Genomic DNA, 17,749 nt, shown 5'->3' on the forward strand with positions numbered 1-17,749 from the left:
TATATATATGAATGAACACACACACATATATGGAATGAGACAGGGTCTTGCTTGACATTGAATTCACTATGTAACTCAGACTTGCCTCCTGCCTCAGCCTTCAAGTGCTGGAATTACCACCATACCTGGCATTTAGTGCATATTTTGATCACTCCTTGTATATTGAAATTTTCAAAGATCTAAATGTTTGAAGTCTAAAGTCCAGGAAATCATAATCTTGGAAAATTAAAATTCTGAGTATTAAGTCCTGAAAGCTGAAATCCCCTGTAGGGGAAAAAGACTATCTTAAAAGGGTGGAAAGCCGAATTATTGAGACTGGCCACACAATATGACAACAATGAAAGCTTCAATTTAAAAAATATGTCACTTGTCTGCATTGATATTCTTTCCAGTCGATGATTTTCCTGGAGCTGTTGATGAATTAAAGCCACCATTTGCCTGCAGAAGCCACCAGTTTCTGATTGGCTGGAAAATGATTATGGGCATAGAAGACATATAGACAACAGTGTCATTAGATCGCGAGTATTGTTTCTACCAATTCTAAATGAGCGCATGTGGAATGCATTTCTGCATACCCAGATGACTAGAAGCATGACACAAAATATAAATGTAATAGGGAATGCCCATGTGGGTGTACATCAACACAGAATTTTAAAAAGAACTATGCCATGAAGAATAAACATGTTCTCCTAAGAGAGCTAGGTAAAAAAATAAAATAAAAAAGAAGCTATTAAAAAAAGAAGCTATCCACTGCAATGCATGACTTCAAAATAAAATGATTCTGAAGGTCAGTCAGTTCTTAAGAACTACCTCTTTGCATTGCTCATAAACTATTCCAATAATATGCATTCTTCTCATATATTAAATTTCTTTTTTTTGTTTTCAAAGTCTTTTCTGTTTCATCATCAACATCATCACCATCATCATCATCTTCATCATCATCATCATCATCATCGAGACAGAGTCTCACTATGTAGTTCAGGCTGGCCCTGAACTCTGGCCTCAAACTTGCAGTGATCCTTCTGCCTCAGACTCTTGAGTTCTGGGATTACAGGCATGAGCCACCTTGTCTGACTACTATTTTAAATTGCCTGCATTATTTTTACAATTCACTATGGTATGTATTTACATCATCATTTCTTTCGTTTTTCTTTTTTTATTTTGGTACTGGGGATTGAACTCAGGTCCTTGTGCTTGCAAGGCAAGCGGCGGAAACACTGAGCTAAATCCCCAGCCCTACATCATCATTTCTAATACTGAAGGTACAAATTGTGTAAAGACCTAAATTCATTCATTCATTCATTCAGAGACAAAGTCTCACTGTGTAGTCCAGGCTGGAGTGGAACTCGAAATCCTCCAGAGTCAGCCTTCTGGGCTGGGGATTTAGCTCAGTGGTTCCATTGCCTGCCTAGCAAGCACAAGGTGCTGTGTCAGATTCCTGGTACCAAAAACAAAAACAAAACAGAGTCAGCCTCCTAAGTGCAGATTTAGGTTAGGTGTGCACAATCATGCCCACCTTTTCCCCTTTTCATAAGGCCATGATGATTTAATTGTGGGCATTCTACCCTAATGATTTTAATCTAATCACTTTCGAAAGGCCTCACCTCTAAACACTATAACTGGATTATATTTAACCTTCTAATATCTCATAGTAGATTAAATTTCAACATGTGAAGTCTTGAAGGACACTCAAATCATATCTAAACCATAGCATAGCGCATATTTACCTGCTTTGAAATTGTGCCTACAGGACCTATCACACCACAATTGTGGTACTTAGCCATATTGTACTGTGTCATCTTTTGTCTGTTTGTTTTCTGCTGTGTCATCTTTGGTTAATTTTCCTATTGAATAGCAAATTCCTCAACAAGGGAAACGTCCCATGAGACTGTGTCTCCCATTCTTTTTAATGGTACCTAGCACATAGGTGACCTGTTAAGTAAATAGTTTCTGCTTCACCGTGAAAACATGCAAGCATACGTGCTAGAAGAATGTGAGAGACAACAGAGAAGAACCAAGGTCTTTCTAGATCTGACAACAGCCAGCTAGTCCCCAAACAGGTGAATTCAGACAAAATCAATAAAGCTACTAAACAACTCATAGTTGACTCAAAACATATTTCAGAAAACCTACCCAATAAATGCATAGTCTCCTAAGACATAATATAACTTGTGTTGAATCACTGACCTTTGGGGTAGCTTCTTAAGCAGAAGCTTTGTGGCAATAAATAACTGGTAACGATACCTGGATTAAAGTTTACCTGAAGATTACCAACTTGAGAGCTCTTACAGATTAAAAAAATTAACATCCAAGGCTTGCTTTTACAAGTCCTATTGTGAATATGGAAGGACATATTTATAAATCAGTAGAAATATTTTCCATTATTTGCTAAAGTCTTAAAATGAATGACATTTTGAAAAAGATTAGTATAGAATTTTTACATTAAGAAAAAATAAATCATCAATAATCTTTTTTATTCCAATACATTGATGTTATTTTGCATTTCTATTGAATCAGTATTTGTGCTTATATGTATTTACATGCAGTTGTAAGAAAAAAGATGTAGTTTGCTTTAATACTGGAGGAAAAGTACCATATTCATATATAATCTTCACAAGTATTTTATGGTTTATTAATAGTTTTTCAAGTAGATTTACTGTAATTCTCAATTGCTTTAAAAAAGTTATATTACTTTGTTCAGGGTTGGGATTAAGCTCAGTGGTTCTGCCACCTGCCTCACAAGTGCAAGGTCCCTAGGTTGAACCCCAGTACCAAAAAAAAAAAATTACTTTTTTCATATTATCAATGTGATTTTTTTCTTTCTTTGGTATTATTTCCTCAGGCAACAGGCAGTAAACATTATCCTTTTTGTTTATTGTTCCATCCTTTCATATCCCCAATGCCTAGCTATATATATAAAACAGACCATCGATAAACATTTGTTGAAAGAAATGAAGGAATGGAATTTATAGAAGTAGACTTTCTAGTTCTCTTAGCTGCAAATGCTTTATATCTATACAAATCCAGTTTTGCTGATTGTTGTATTGAACCCAAGACTTAAACACCTAGCTGCATCCCTAGCCCTTTTTATTTACTTTGAGACAGGGTCTTACTAAGTTTCCTAGACTGGTCTTGAACTTGTGATCCTCCTGCCTCAACAAATACTTTTTAAACAGAATTAATAGAACTATATTATATTAAAAATTCATGTCTTTTGAAATAAAACATTTTGCACCTATTTTAAATTTATCATGTATAGATAAAGGGATTTGTTCTTCATGTCTAAATTTCTTAGATAGTTGCAGAGTTGACCCATAGAAAAAAATTTTAAATTTTTGTTAGTAGATCTGTGGAAATTTATCAGGTTTAATTGAACCAAAGAGCTTTAAGGCTTTTGTTCACAAACTGCTTATACAACTATCACTGTTCCCAGAAGTCTCTTTGTACATTTAACACTTTTGTCTACATCCTAATTTTTTAAAACATGGTCAGTTTTGTGTCCACTTCTGTGACAGTAAATTTACCAACTTATTTTGCTATTTCTGTCACTACTCCTTTGTCCTTGCTATGGTTATTCTCTCAAAAGATTTCCTGTCTTCTGCTCATCTCCCTTTGCAGTCACTACCTACTTTTTTTTTTGTACTGGGGATTGAACTCAGGACCTTGAGCTTGGGAGGCAGGCGCGGTGTCACTGAGCTAAATCCCAGGCTACTGCTATCACTACCTATAATCACTCACCTATAATCCTGGCTTCAACTTTTTTGTGAAATATGCTCAGATTTGTCTATCTAATTCTCACCACTCTGCTTTTTCAATCTCATCCTCTATTTCCTAAGACTTTATTTTACTTGACACCATGCTCTTAAGTGAAATAAAGACACACATGTGTAAATACCGAATAGTTTCTCTGGTGTGAAAAACTAAAAGCGTAAACTGTATAATTGTATACAAATTGTATAACTGATAATGTGAAATGGGAAGAAAAGGGCTAAAGGTGTAGGGGAAGTGGGAAGGGTAGGGGAAAGGAAATAAGGGACAAGAAAAAATATAAGAAAAGGAAACAATGGAAACAAAGTCTTTGTAATAGGATGGAGGGGGTAAAACGAGGGCAGAGGAATGGGAAAAAATGAGAATCAAGATCTGTCATGTAAGGGTACAAGACCCCAATGATGAATGTAACTATACTGTACACTTAAAAAGTACCAATAAACTCAGTAAGATTTTTTTAAAAAGATATTATTTTACTTTCTTTTTTTTTTTTTTTGTACTCGGGACCTTGTGATTGTGAGGCAGGCAGCAGAGCCACTGAGCTAAATCCCCAGCCCTATTTTACTGTATTTTCAATCTACCCCTCTCCACTGGCTCTCCTCCCCCTTAAATTACACAAGTCCTTTAGACTTTGCAATCCTTCTACTTTGCTTCCTCCTCAGGCTATTTTCTCTTTGCTTCTTTTCCCTTTATTACCAAACTTTTAAATAAAATAATACTCTCTTTAAAAAAAAAAAGTAAGCTGACACCTGGTTCCAATTCTTCTCATTCTCAATTCCTGTTAATGACACTATTTTTTATTCTATTCCAACAATGCCTGTCTGTGGAATCTTTTTTTTTTTTTTTTTTTTTTTTTTTAGACAGCATCTTGCTCTAAATCAGGCTGGCCTCAGACTTGCAGTGATATTCCTACCTCAGCCTCCTAAATGCTGGGATTACAGGCATGTACTACCCAAGCCCAGTGATCTCATCCTTCAAGGCTCTTCCCAACAGGTGCCTTATACTAGGCTTCTTGGGTTCTTTCAAGTCTTTCCTGACATATTTTCTTCTTTGCTTTCTTTATTTTTGAGACATAATCTGTCACCCAGGCTTGCCTCAAACCCACAACCCTCTTTTTCAGCCACCCAAATAGCTGAGATTACAGGTAAGGATCACCATGGCCTCTGTCTTTATTATCCTTAAAGGTCTTCTTACACTTTTAAAGTCAATAATATTTGTTGAGTGCCTCTCATGTGCTTGCTACTGTGCTGGCCCTCTGGCTAGAAGGATAAAATCTGGGACTGGAAACAAAGTCTCTTTTACTGTTTCATGCTATTTATACTACCCCAGAACCCTGTAGCAATAACCTATTGCTAAAATAACAATATAACATGCATGTTCAGTGATTTGTATTGCTGAAGTCCATAAATCAGAAATACATGAAAAAGCAAAAAAAAAAATTTTTTTTTACAAGGGGGATAAGGTTTGGGTCAGTGATAATGTGACAACTCTGGGGACAAGTTTTGCCACATAGATGAGCCAACAGCTTTACTTTCTTTTGCAGTGTTGAACCCAAGATCTTGAGCATACTAGACAAGTGTCCACCCCTAGTCCCAAGTTACATCCCTAGCCCTCTTTTTAAAAAATTTATTGATTTTTTAAATTTTGAGGTGGGGTCTCAATAAATCGCCTAGGCTAGCCTCAAAATGGCAAGCCTCTAGCCTCATCCTCCAAAGCAGCTGGGATTACGGGCAAACACAACACCTGGGCACATCGTATTTTTAAGAAAACTTTAAAATATTGTTTGCTTATATGGTCTGAGACAGGTTCTCACAATGTAGTTCAGCTTCGTCTCATGATCCAAGGCCATGATCCTCCTGCCTCAGTCTTCCTGGTACTGGGCTTACAGGTGTATGCTACCACTCCACACTTAAAACACAATTTTTATCACAGAAATTTGGTCCTGACTAAACTCAGTAACACTGAAAAACAGGTGTCTGAACTTTAAAAGTTGAAGAACCGAGTAAATGTTCTAGAAAAAAATTAAATGAAGAAATAATGTAGAGCTGGGAGTTTTGCTCAGAGGTAATCTGGTATGTTTGTAGCCCTGGGTTTGATATTCAGCACCTCAGAATGAAACAGAAAATGTAATAAACTATAAGGTCTCCAGGAAACCAAATGTTTAAAGAAAACATTCCAATCAAGCCAGTTAGCATCTAATGTTCACGATCAATTAATCTAATGAACTAAAGTGCCCACAAGGATTTAAATGGTTTAAGGTTTATTTTTAGAAATTCCAAAATCCCACCATTTATAACATAGTCCCTTCTTCCACATGACAGTACAAAAAAATCTTGGTTTTCAAAAATAATGCAATTTCTGTGAAGAAACGGACACTCGTTGGTATTACCAGTGAGCCTGTAAAGAAGCAAAAACCAGTTACTTAAGATGCTCTAACATACTTTTCCACCCTTCAGAAGCCATCCTTTAAGGTACCAAGAAAAAATAGCTCAACTGGAACCTTGTAATAGGCACGTTGTATGCAACGCATTCCACTGACTCCGTTCTGACTTTTAGCTTCTGACTTAGCCATTTGTAGTGTCTGGGCAAGTCACTTCTTTGAACGTTTCACTTTGCATAAACGAGAAAATGGATGTAGGGCTATGGAGAGCTTTGATAACAATGTCAACTACATTGTCTTCAAAAGCCTCTTCTCCAAACGACAGGACAACATAAGTACTGCTTTCCCACCTTCCATTCCCAAGTCCACGGCCCATTCCTCTAGCTTTCAATCTCAATTCGGGATTCTAAAAGAATCACAAAGTACCAGTACCATGCAGCGCACCATTGTCCCCAAAAGTGGATGGAGGTTTTGAAGCCTCGGGTGGCTCCGGAAGAACAGAATAACCCACCCTGGTCTGTCCACCCGTCCAGCCCTTCCTTGTCAGACGCCCAGCCCTGCGGCAATTACTCTGGATACTCCACTACCGCGAAGCGCGCGCTAGCCTGGTTACAGCCCCTGTGGGCCCCGGGGCAGTGCCGGGACCTCGAGGAGAGGAAACTGCTGGTGGAAAGGACTGGCAGAGAGGACTGGCGGTTCCTGCCGCCACGGGTGGGGGAAGGGCGGCAGCCATACCCGGAAGTGAGTCTCGGAAGGAGGCTGGGGCCTAGGGAGGGAGACTTCCGGTGGCGCAAAGGGTGTCGGGAGCAATTTCCAGCAAACCTTCTTCCCCGGCCTCTGGAGGGACCACCGTTGCCACTGCTTTGGATTCCACGACCTGCCTTCCGGCTGAACGACCACGGCTATAGAAACTTCCCTTGTGCACGGTTCATATTCGTTCCCAAGCGGCTGCCGCAGTTTAAGCGGCAGTAGCGGCCGACATGTTGTGAGGCGGCGGCGCGGGTGTCTGAAGGATGGTTTGGTCGAGGCGGCGGCAGCGGCTGCTGGCGGGGGTGGCAGCTGGGGCTCGAGCTCTGTAGAGCCGAGCCTGCCGGGTGTCGGCCCAGCGCCGAGGCGAGGCTTGTACCTCCGGGTCTTGCTCTGGCTTCGGCGTAGTTAAGGAAACCTCCGGGTCTTGCTCTGGCTTCGGCGTAGTTAAGGACCGCTTAGGCGACAGCTCCCACCTCTCTGAGAAGACGCGAAGGTGGTTCTCTGCCACTCAAATTTCGGGACCACCTTGCTGTCCCCTCCCCAACCTGGTCAGTGGTGTCCCCAGATTCCTCAGCCTCCCCAACTTTCCTCTCAGACTCTCCCTAAACCTGTCACAGAATCGAGTGTTCCGCCCTCTGGAGCTCGCTTCTCCCCTCTTCCTCATTTTCTCTACCCTCTCTACGAGTGCTGTAGGGATCACTCTCACAGGCGGCCTTTTGAGAAGTCTCTGGAGAAGTGGACCAGAGCCGGAGAGTTTTTAAAAGTCGGACTTCGGAAAGACAGGAAAGTACGATGGCTTCCTCATCTGGCAACGATGATGATCTCACTATCCCCAGAGCTGCTATCAATAAGATGATCAAAGAGACTCTTCCCAATGTCCGGGTGGCCAACGATGCCCGAGAGCTGGTGGTGAACTGCTGCACTGAATTCATTCACCTTATATCTTCTGAAGCCAATGAGATTTGCAACAAATCGGAAAAGAAGACTATCTCACCAGAGCACGTCATACAAGGTAAGTCGTTTGTGTCGAGTTTGGTTTAAATGAGGGGACAGAGAGGAACAATTGCCTAATCTGTTGATGTCAGAATCCTTCATTTCTCTTCACCGATAAGTATTAATGAAAAAGCTTTTCAGGTAGGGAGGCAGCTGGTGTCTTAAGAAAATACCTTGTAACCTTTCGTCAGTACTTCTCATCTAGCGAGTACAAGCAAAGATTGCAAACATATACGCAACAAATACTTCCAAAATATAAAGTATTGTTACAGTTTACAATTAGCTCTCCAAGCAACAAAAATTGCCTGCCTGCAGTTGAACTTGGATAACTATGACTGGGAAAGGATCTCCAAAATTCTTCCTTGCAAAGTTAAAATTTAGAACTTCAAGAATGAGTGAAGTCAGAGCACCCCTTTCTCACATGACCTTTTAGCCAAAGTAGAAGAAAAGATTGATTTTTTGAACACAAATACTTAACATGAATGTGTTCAACATTGTAAAGTTTATTGGGATTGAATAAAGGGAGTATATTTTCAGATTCATGGTTTCGTGGTAAAATGTTCGTCTCATTACTAAAATACTGCTATTCTGTAAGAAAATGGTAAATGTTCTCTCTCTCTATATATATATCTATAGATCGTCGCTTTGTTCTTTTTTGTTTTGCTTTATTCTTTGGAGATAAAAGCTTGGATTGACAGGTTATGTAACATGATTTTTGTTTTCTGAGGCAGCTATATATTTCAGGCTGGCCTTGAACTCATGCACTGGGATCTCAAATGTGGGCCACCACACCCAGCTAAGAGATGATTTTTTTTTTTTTAATGGAACATTTCCCTGTCCTTTCCTTCTGCCATTCCCATTTGGATGCATTTATACACTTAAGCTTTTGTTGCAAAGCACTTCTAAAAGTTTCAACAGTTTCTTCTCCCTTGTCTTGGAAAGATTTAGTCTAGTAATAGGGACTTGGAAGGTTGTATTCTGATGGTTTCATGGAGGGGAGACAATTACTAGTCACAGTGTTTTTGGAAGCACTTTCTGCAACTTTTACGTGTACTGTTATGAAAAAGTTGCATTTAATCTGAGCTGATAAGTTGACTTTTGTAATTCAGTCCAACAATTTCTTGATTGTTTTTGAAGTCAGGAAAAAAAAAAAAACCTTGGTAAATTTTAATCATATTGGGAGGCAAGTACTCTATTTCTTTTTTGTAATTTAAATTTTAAAAATTTTACTTTCCTGTTACTGTCAAGTAGAGAACACATCTGCTTATATTGACCATATCCACTGTTTTACTGTCTATATTGACAAAAGGATTAAAGGATTCACTTTTGAACCTTTAAGACATCCTGAAGGTAGATTTAAAATATATTCTGCCAGACCGAGGATGTAATTCATTGGTGGAGCATTCACCTGTCTTGTGTAAGTCCTTGGGTTTGATCCCCAGCACAGCTAGAAGAGATACATGTGTGTGCATACTGCCATTTTAGTATATGTGCAGTGCCACTTAAGTACAGAGGAGAAAAACCTTTAAGAAAAGGCATATTTGATCTTTTTTGTTGTTCTGTTCTGTTTTGTTTTTTGGTTTTTTTTTTTAATTTTTAAGACAGGGTCTCACTATGTAGTTGAGACTGACCTGGAACTCACTGTGTAGCCGAGGCTGGTCTCGAACTTACAGCGATCCTCCTGCCTCAGCCTCCTGAGTGCTGGAATTATAGGCATGCGCCACCATACTCAGTTTGTTTTGTTTTTTGAGACAGGGTCTCATTATGTATTTCCATCTGGCTTGAACTTACTGTGTAGCCTAGGCTGGCCTCAAACTCACAGTGATCCTCCTGCCTCAGCCTCCCAGCTGCTGGGATTTTCAGTGTGTGCCACCAGGCCTGGTTAAAAGCATATTTGATTCTTAAAGCTGATATTTTTTTCGTACCTGTTTGAATTGCAAGTAAAATGAAAGCCAAGTTGTCTATTTTTCTCTGTGTTTTTATTTTAACATCATGTATGTGGTTGCTGTCTTAAGTCTTTCACAAGATTATCCAACACAAGTAGCTGTAATTTCTTTTTACAACTCATAAAAAAGAAAAGAAAATTTATCAGCATTTCTTTTTTAAATGAAAATTGCAGAAGATTTTAACAGGATCTGCCATTTGTGGTGATGAACCTGTGGCATATGTGCTGCAGCAGTCTGTTTGTATCATTGAATCATTGAAAGTACCTTTAAAAGTTTCACCATCACTAGACTGTTTATACCACAGAAGTGAGATATGTCCAAAAATCTAGTAACACATTATAGTCTGTCTTGTTGGGGGAGAGTTTATTTTTTTCTAGGATGTATTTAGATTTGATTGATATGGTGGAATAAAAGTGCAGCTATAGCAAGCTAAATAGTTCAACTTTGGGATTTGCTAAATTCAGTTTAGTGTGTCAGTCAGAAAGTTACAGTGAATGTGCATTTTCTTTTGTGTAATGAGGATTGTCTATTAACTTTTAAAAATTACGTTGACCTGTTACAGTTTTAAAAGTTTACCGATTAAAAAAATGTATAACATTTCTTTTAAGTGAATAAGAATGTGTAATTCCATTGCAGTGGGCAGATTTTATATATTTTTAATCTTACATTAGTCATTTTTAAAGTTTTGTTTTGCGAGGTTAAATTTTTTGTTAAAGAAATCTTAAGGTTTGTATGTTTCAAGTGTCTAATGTATGTGCATCTTTACAGAGTAACTCTGAAAGTACGAAAATCATGGTATGTATGACCTTTTAAATACTTCCCTGTCAGCATTAATTTAGTAACAGATTGTATCCAGGTGGGATAATAAGGTACATTTTTGTTTGTTTGTTAATAATGTATATTTTAAAGTGGTTTGATTGTCACATGTTGAAGTTTGGGGTTTTTTTTTTGTTTTTTGTTTTTTTTTTCAGTACCGGTGATCAAACTCAGGACCTTGAGCTTGCAAGGCATATGCAGTGCCACTGAGCTAAATCCCTGGCCCCAGAATTTGGGGTTTTGTAATAAGTTAAATTAATTAGACTTTGCTTTAGCACATCTGACTTGTTAAATTGCACCCTGGTTTTACCATATCAGAGCAAATTAATCATTCTGAAGCAGTTCTGTAAAATGTAAAGTTGAATAACTTTGTTATCAGTGAATCTGACATAACATAACTTAGTTTTTTTAAGAAAAGTTTTTCCCCTCCTGGTTTGTTTAAGAAAGTACACTTAGTTTAAAAGTCACAGATAGGTGAATACAGGAAATTCTATTAAAGATACTTGTTTTATTTCATTACTTGTTTTTGTGAACATATATATGTGTATATATATATTTTTGTTGTTGTTTTGTTTTTTGTTTTTTGAGACAGGGTCTCACTATGTAGTTGAGACTGACCTGGAACTCACTATGTAGCCCAGGCTGGTCTCAAACTCACAACAATCCTCCTGCCTCAGGCTCCTGAGTGCTGGGATTATAGGTGTGTGCCACCACGCCCGGCTGATCATATATTTTTGAATATTCTAACCTGTTTTGCATTTTGGAAAGAATTGACTTTGAGACTCAGAGCTATAAGTTCTGTTCTAGAAATTCTTTGGCCTTAGGCAAATCTGTTAACTAAAATCTTCCTGTTTATGTAAAAGTAATACTTGATTTCAGATATAATTTACAAGTTTTGAGAATCAGTTGGGGACTGAAGTTCAGTCTTACATAAAATATACTACAATAAATATTAATTCTCAAAACTTGTAGTTATACTGATTAAAATATAAAGCTGAAGGCCTGTTATATGTTGTAGTGCCATGTACACAGCCACAATTAAATAAGAATGTTTTAAATGACATTTTTCTTCTTTGATTTTTCATCTCTTGCTACCATTTTCCATATGTATAAGCCTAATAAATGAAAGTAGCAGGGCATGGTGGTGCATGCCTGTAATGCCAGCACTTGGGAATTTGAGGCAGGAGGATTGCAGGTGCAAGTTTAAGGGCATCCCGGGCTGCATAGTGAGGTCAAGGCCAGACTGAACTACCTAGTGGGATTCTGTCTCAAAAAACAGAAGTGAGGGCCGGGGACTTAGCTCTGTGGTTCCGACGCCTGCCCGGCAAGCACAGGGTCCCAAGTTTGATCCCCAGTACCAAAAAAAAAAAAACAAAAACTGAAAAAACAAGTGAAACCAGAAGAATAGTGAAAGTTTGAGAAAGTCTCCTGAGAATTTGCTTTTTCAGCCATTGAATTGCTCTAAGCTGTTTGTGTTGCAGGACTTTTATTTATTTTTTAAAATTCTAGTCCCTCTCATACCTGTAAAATACGGTAAAAAGAGATCACTAGGAAAGCAAAATGTAAAAAATATATAAACTAAAAGCTCAGTTTTTTTATTAGTCAATGGACATAAAATTATTCTGTCATTGTTTTAAAGGTTCTTAATGCTTGCTTTGAATTTTCATTCTTAACTCATTGCAGCAACCATTATAAGCAGGTCTGGCACCAGCCCATGGACCACATTTTGAGTAGCTTTGCTCTAAAGCTTAAACCACAGTCTATTTTAGAAAGTGGATGTGAAGTTGTTCTCAAATCAGAGAATTTGAGAGATTGCAGAGAAGTTACAATGAGAATGATGTGTGACCAAAAAGTCATTCATACAAGTATTTTCCCCCCCAAGGAACACATATAATTTGACTACAGTTTATCACTTAATCAGATATTTTTCATTATATTTTTTCTTTTTATTAAATTTTATTTTACCTGGTTCCCCCCACTCAAGCCCCCTCATATTTTTTCTTAAAATTTATTTTTGGAGTGGGGTTCTGGGGATTAGCCTAGGGCCTCTGGAATGCTAAGCAAACTCTCCACCACTGAGCTACATTCCCAGTCCAAATCTTATTTTTATTTTCCTTATGCCACCCAACAGTTACTTACTGAATAATGCTAAATATAGTACCTGATTTTATGGTAGATCCTGGCATGATACAAAGGTGGATGGTGAGGGCTGGGGATTTAGCTCAGTGGTACCAACGCCTTCCTCATAACCACTGCCTCCTGAGTTCAATCCCTGGTACAAAAAAAAAAATGGATGATGATTCCTTCATTGTTGACCTAGATTCCTGAGTTGTTAACATGAAGGGTATGATTATTAAGGATATTCAGAAATCTTTGCCATACTAAGCCAGGAAGACACTTTGGCCAACATCATCTTAATGTATTTTCAGAGAACTATATCACACTCTTCCCTCTCCACAAACAAGAAAAGAAAAATTAAATTCGGGGGTGGGGGGGGCGTGTGGTACTGAGGAGTGAACCTTTGCACTGAATTTGAATTACTTCCCCAGTCCCTTTTTATTTTTTATTTTGATAGAGGATCTCACTAAATTGCCCAGGTGGTGCTAAACTCCTGCCTCTGCTTCCTCAGAGTGCTGAGATTACAGGCATGACACCATGCCTGGTTTATTACATAATTTTTAAAATGAAAAAAATATTTTATTCACTTGAAGTATGGTTATTCACACAAATTCATGTTATAACAAAACTTTGCAAGGAGCATATTTTGTAAAATAAGATTATCCTTTGAGCTGGGTGTGGTAGCACATGCTTCTAATCCTAGTATTCTGAGAGACTGAGGCAAAAAAATGGCAAGTACAAACCCAGCCTGGGCAGCTTAGCTACTTAGCCAATTAGAAAAGGTCATTACTTTCTCAAAAACCTTTGTTACCATCTGCCAGAAAAAGCATAATAAGCATAAAATCTATGATGTTTACAGTATGAATGGCCCTCTTTAGGTGTGATACTATTGTATACTAAACAAACAGCACAGCCTTGAATCAAATTGCTTAGGAGCTATTTCCCTTATCCTTTTAATTTCTCCTTTGTGTAAAATGGCAATGACTACCAATGATGTAAGATATCTCCCTGTTTAAAAGGTGCTGTATCTTGTTTTTTATATCTATTAACTAAAATGTGTTTATACTTCAGGTTAAAGTCAGTGAATTTTGTGAAATTAAATTATGGCCACTCCTGTTGAGCCATTTTATTGAGAGTACAGTATTATGTAACAGCTTTTAAAATAATATTAAGTGTAAACCTTAGACTTGCAGATTTTTTGAGAGTAATAGTTTGACCCTTAAATAAGGTTGATTGATTGATTGATGTTTATTGCCACACAAAATCTCACTAAGCTGCCTAGGATGGCCTCAAAATTGTGAACCTCCTGTCTGAGCCTCCAGAGTAACTGGGATTATACATAGTGTGTCACCTTGCCAGCTCTGTGATGTTTTAAAATTTTTTTTAACTGAAGCCCTCTGTGGTTGAAGGTAGTTTAGTTGGTCTCTGTCTCTGTCTCTGTCTCTCTCTGGTGAGCATAAGCCAAGCCAGTGACTTTCAGTTTTGTTTGAGTAGTTGGTAGCTATTGTAATGTTTAAACCTGTAAGACAAAGAAAAATTCTTGGGCCCTGTATTTTCTTAATATCTAGTAATTCATGCCACTGAAGGATTTTCTGTTGTGTTGATTTATTAAATTTGTAAATTTAATATTTTATAAATATATTTCAATTTAAATTTAATGTCAGAAGTATAGCTGTTTAGGTTTTACACACTTATTAGGCTACTCTTTTAAATTTAAGAGAAAAAAATAAAGATGAGAAACATATTCCAAGTTGACTGATTCTTAGATGCTAGACACTGTGTTAAAAGTCTTTATTAATTGTTGGTTCCTACAGCCCTAACATTGTAACAATATATGTTTAATTTTGTTTCCTCTGTGGGGCAAGCCTCTGGTCTAAGTTCTTTATTTATATTTATTTATTCTTCTCAACACCCTGATCTAGTGAGAGGTAGATACTGTTTTATTCTTTTCTTAGAGGTGAGTAAATTGAGACCCAGAACTGAAGGAGTTAAGGGTCACAGCTAATATGAGGTAGACTTAGGAGTCAATTCATAGCAATTTGGACCTGTGGCCAACCTGCTTACTGACTGCATAGCCTCAGATTGCAGCAAGATATTATGAAATAGATGCTGTTCTTAATCTGTACATTGAAAAAGCTAAAGCTTCGCAATATTAAGCAACATATCCCAATTCTAGGTCAATTTCATTTCAGAAGTAGATTATGTCTGGAAGGATTGAACGAGTTTAATTTGAAGATGAGATTTAATCTGTTCTTTGAGTTCATTGCCATCACCACGAATGTGGGAAGCTGTGGTTTATGCTGGGAAAAACTAAGCCATCAAATGTAGCAGAAGTACGCAAAGATTTAATGGCAGAAATACAGCTGCAAGGATACACGGCAGGTAGCGGGCAGGGGGTTAGATCTTAGACCTTAGTGTAGGACTAAGGAAATCAGACTTTGTTTAGAATATGGTGGGAAACCATAAGCTTTTACTTGATTTCCTTTGGTATTGTCTCCAAATACTCTATTATTATCTCTCTGTTATGTTGGTATCCTCAAAAAGAGAAAAGATAAGTCGAGCATGCTTGCACATTCCTGTAATCCCAGCACTTGGGAGGCTGCGTTTGAGGCCAGCCTGGGCTACGTATTGAGTTTAAGGCCATTCTGAATAACATAGTGAGAACTTATCTAAAAAAAAAAAAAAGAAGAAGAAGGAATAAAAAAGCGTTGGCTTTTATAATTGACACTTTTTTTAAAAAAATGTGTTTAAATGAAAAATGAAGGTTGCCTAGTCAATTATTTTTCCCACTGTGTCCTAAACTGCTTGAAGTCAAGAATTATGTTGTGGTGAATGTGAAATACAGAATTCAGAATAATGCCTTTCTAAGGCTTTTGGGTAGGATGTGTTATGGAAAGGGTAAATTAAGATTCACATTAATAAACAGTAATTTGCATTTTATATCAGCTTATACCTTTAGAAGGTTGATTAAAAACAATATAACATGAAATAAAATCATTCACAATATCTTAAAAATCATATTTATACGAGAGTGGATTTCTAAAGGCACATTTTGTGTTTTCCTTGAAGAGCAAATTTCTACATTTAAAATTTGAAAGCATCTTTTTGGAGGGCAGTTTGGTTCATTACAATTGTTGAAAGACTACAAGAACTCATGAGCTATATTGATTTACTCTTGAGTTTTTGCCACCTAAATTTTATCATTGGCTTAAGTTATAGAATGTACCCTTAAGTATGAGGCAACATACAGAAAACTATAAAATAAAATATAATATTGAATACTGTGAATGAAAAGGAAATTTTATGATTTCTCTTTTCTGATTACAAAAGTCACTTAGTACATTATATTGCTGGAGATGTAGCTTAGTGGTAGAGTGCTTTCCTAGAATGTATGAGGTCTGTGGTTCAATCCCTCGTACCAAAAGGAAGTTCAATTGAGAGTATTCTTTTTCTTGTAGATTTTTCTAAATATGAAAAGTAAAAAGAATTTTTTATTACTTTATCTAGCTTTATAGTTTTCTGTACTTACTCTAGTCTGTCCTTATAGATTTCTGTAGTCAATCCACTTGAAAAGATTTTTATTTTGCTTTTGTTAAGTTTTATATTTAAAAGGAATTTGTTGGCAGAGTATAAATGCCAAATTTCATGAGTTATTTTCACCAGTTTGTTTTTGTGGTGCTGAGGCTCAAACCCAGAGCTTTATGTATACTAGGCAAGCCCTCTACTACTGATTTATACACTATTAGCCTCTATTGGTACTTTTTAAACTTGGCAGTTTTGAGTTTCTCCGCTAAAAATAGCTTCCTGTTGTATATTGGACAAAGAAAGAATATACCTGTTCTTTCATGCTGTCTTGCTGAAACAGTATAGCATGTGTTATAAGCCCACTTTTTCTAAGCCAAGTGGTGCAAAATATTGTTAACAAATATATTCCTAATATTTATTTTTGTATTCTTTAAGAGAATGACTGACTTGGTGTTTGACTTACTATGAGTGCTAGAGAAAAAATATTTTTTTACTAAAATCACGTTAATAAATTGGACCTTCCTCCCTCACAGGAAGTTCTTTGATCTTGTAAAAATTAGAATGAAAAGTGAAGGCTTTGCTTTGAAATGTTGTATAAGTTTTAACTAATCTGCAATCTCACATTAACAAAGCTGATAAAAATATTTTGCCTCAGACAATTGTGCAACTGTAAAATAGTTATTAGAAAACAGTACCCCTTCCCTCCCAGGAAAAAAATACACATAAAACCTTCATTTTCCGAAGTTGAGGGAAAATATATATTTTATTACCCTTTCATGTTTTCATTTCTCTAGCACTAGAAAGTTTGGGCTTTGGCTCTTACATCAGCGAAGTAAAAGAAGTCTTACAAGAATGCAAGACGGTAGCGTTAAAAAGAAGAAAGGCCAGTTCTCGTTTGGAAAACCTTGGCATTCCTGAAGAAGAGTTATTGAGACAGCAACAGGAATTATTTGCAAAAGTAAGTCATACGTTTTAAATTATTTTCATCTAAATCCTCACCCTGTTTGCTATTAGAAATCATACAGTTATTTAAAATTGCATCCTAAATTTCAAAATAATATACCCAAAGGATTCTTTTTCTCTGGTTTATTGTTTGATTATAGAGTGTGATATTTAGAGCTGGCTGTTTTGACTCTGGTATATGTAAAAGTAAATATTTGTATCAACCTATTTTCTGAAGAAAGCAACTCCAAAAAACTATTGAGATTTTACTTTGATGTTTTTTCAGACAGAATGACACCCTAATAGCATGAAAGATGGTGGTGTATGCTTGCAGTCCCAGCACTCTGGGAGTCTGAAGCAGGAGGAACTTGTCCAGCCTAGGAAGTAGGGAGAGGGGGTAGGGAAAAGGCAAGAATGGAAAGAAAAAATATGAGAAAAGGAAAAAACAGAAACAGATTTTTTTTTTTTTTTTTTTTAAATAGGGGGGGGGGGGGGGGAGGGGGGGGAAGGG

General features: G+C 37.2%; 1 protein-coding gene and 1 long non-coding RNA gene across 4 annotated transcripts in view; one reads left to right on the top strand and one right to left on the bottom strand.

Moving 5' to 3' along the window:
• Positions 1-6,007: 6,007 nt before the first annotated feature.
• Positions 6,008-7,404, bottom strand: LOC117284008. 3 transcript variants are annotated; one of them, XR_004515077.1, is made up of 4 exons: positions 7,314-7,404; positions 6,884-7,274; positions 6,263-6,378; positions 6,008-6,165 (listed from the first exon to the last, which is right to left on the bottom strand). It is a non-coding gene; the product is annotated as an uncharacterized LOC117284008 (long non-coding RNA). The 3 variants fall into 3 exon arrangements; XR_004515076.1 differs by having other exon boundaries at positions 6,015-6,165; positions 6,269-6,378; XR_004515078.1 differs by lacking the exon at positions 6,263-6,378 and having other exon boundaries at positions 6,019-6,165.
• The window catches only part of Dr1 (down-regulator of transcription 1), a 16,903-nt gene continuing 6,471 nt past the window's right edge, over positions 7,318-17,749 (top strand). The window contains exons 1-2 of the mRNA XM_019207750.2: positions 7,318-7,910; positions 17,091-17,254. Coding sequence (XP_019063295.1) covers positions 7,691-7,910; positions 17,091-17,254 — 384 coding nt within the window. The 5' untranslated portion in view covers positions 7,318-7,690. The remainder of the gene's footprint in view (positions 7,911-17,090; positions 17,255-17,749) is intronic.

Source organism: Fukomys damarensis, unplaced genomic scaffold (assembly GCF_012274545.1).
Source record: "Fukomys damarensis isolate Sample0158 unplaced genomic scaffold, DMR_v1.0_HiC HiC_scaffold_33, whole genome shotgun sequence".
Classification (NCBI taxonomy): domain Eukaryota; kingdom Metazoa; phylum Chordata; class Mammalia; order Rodentia; family Bathyergidae; genus Fukomys; species Fukomys damarensis.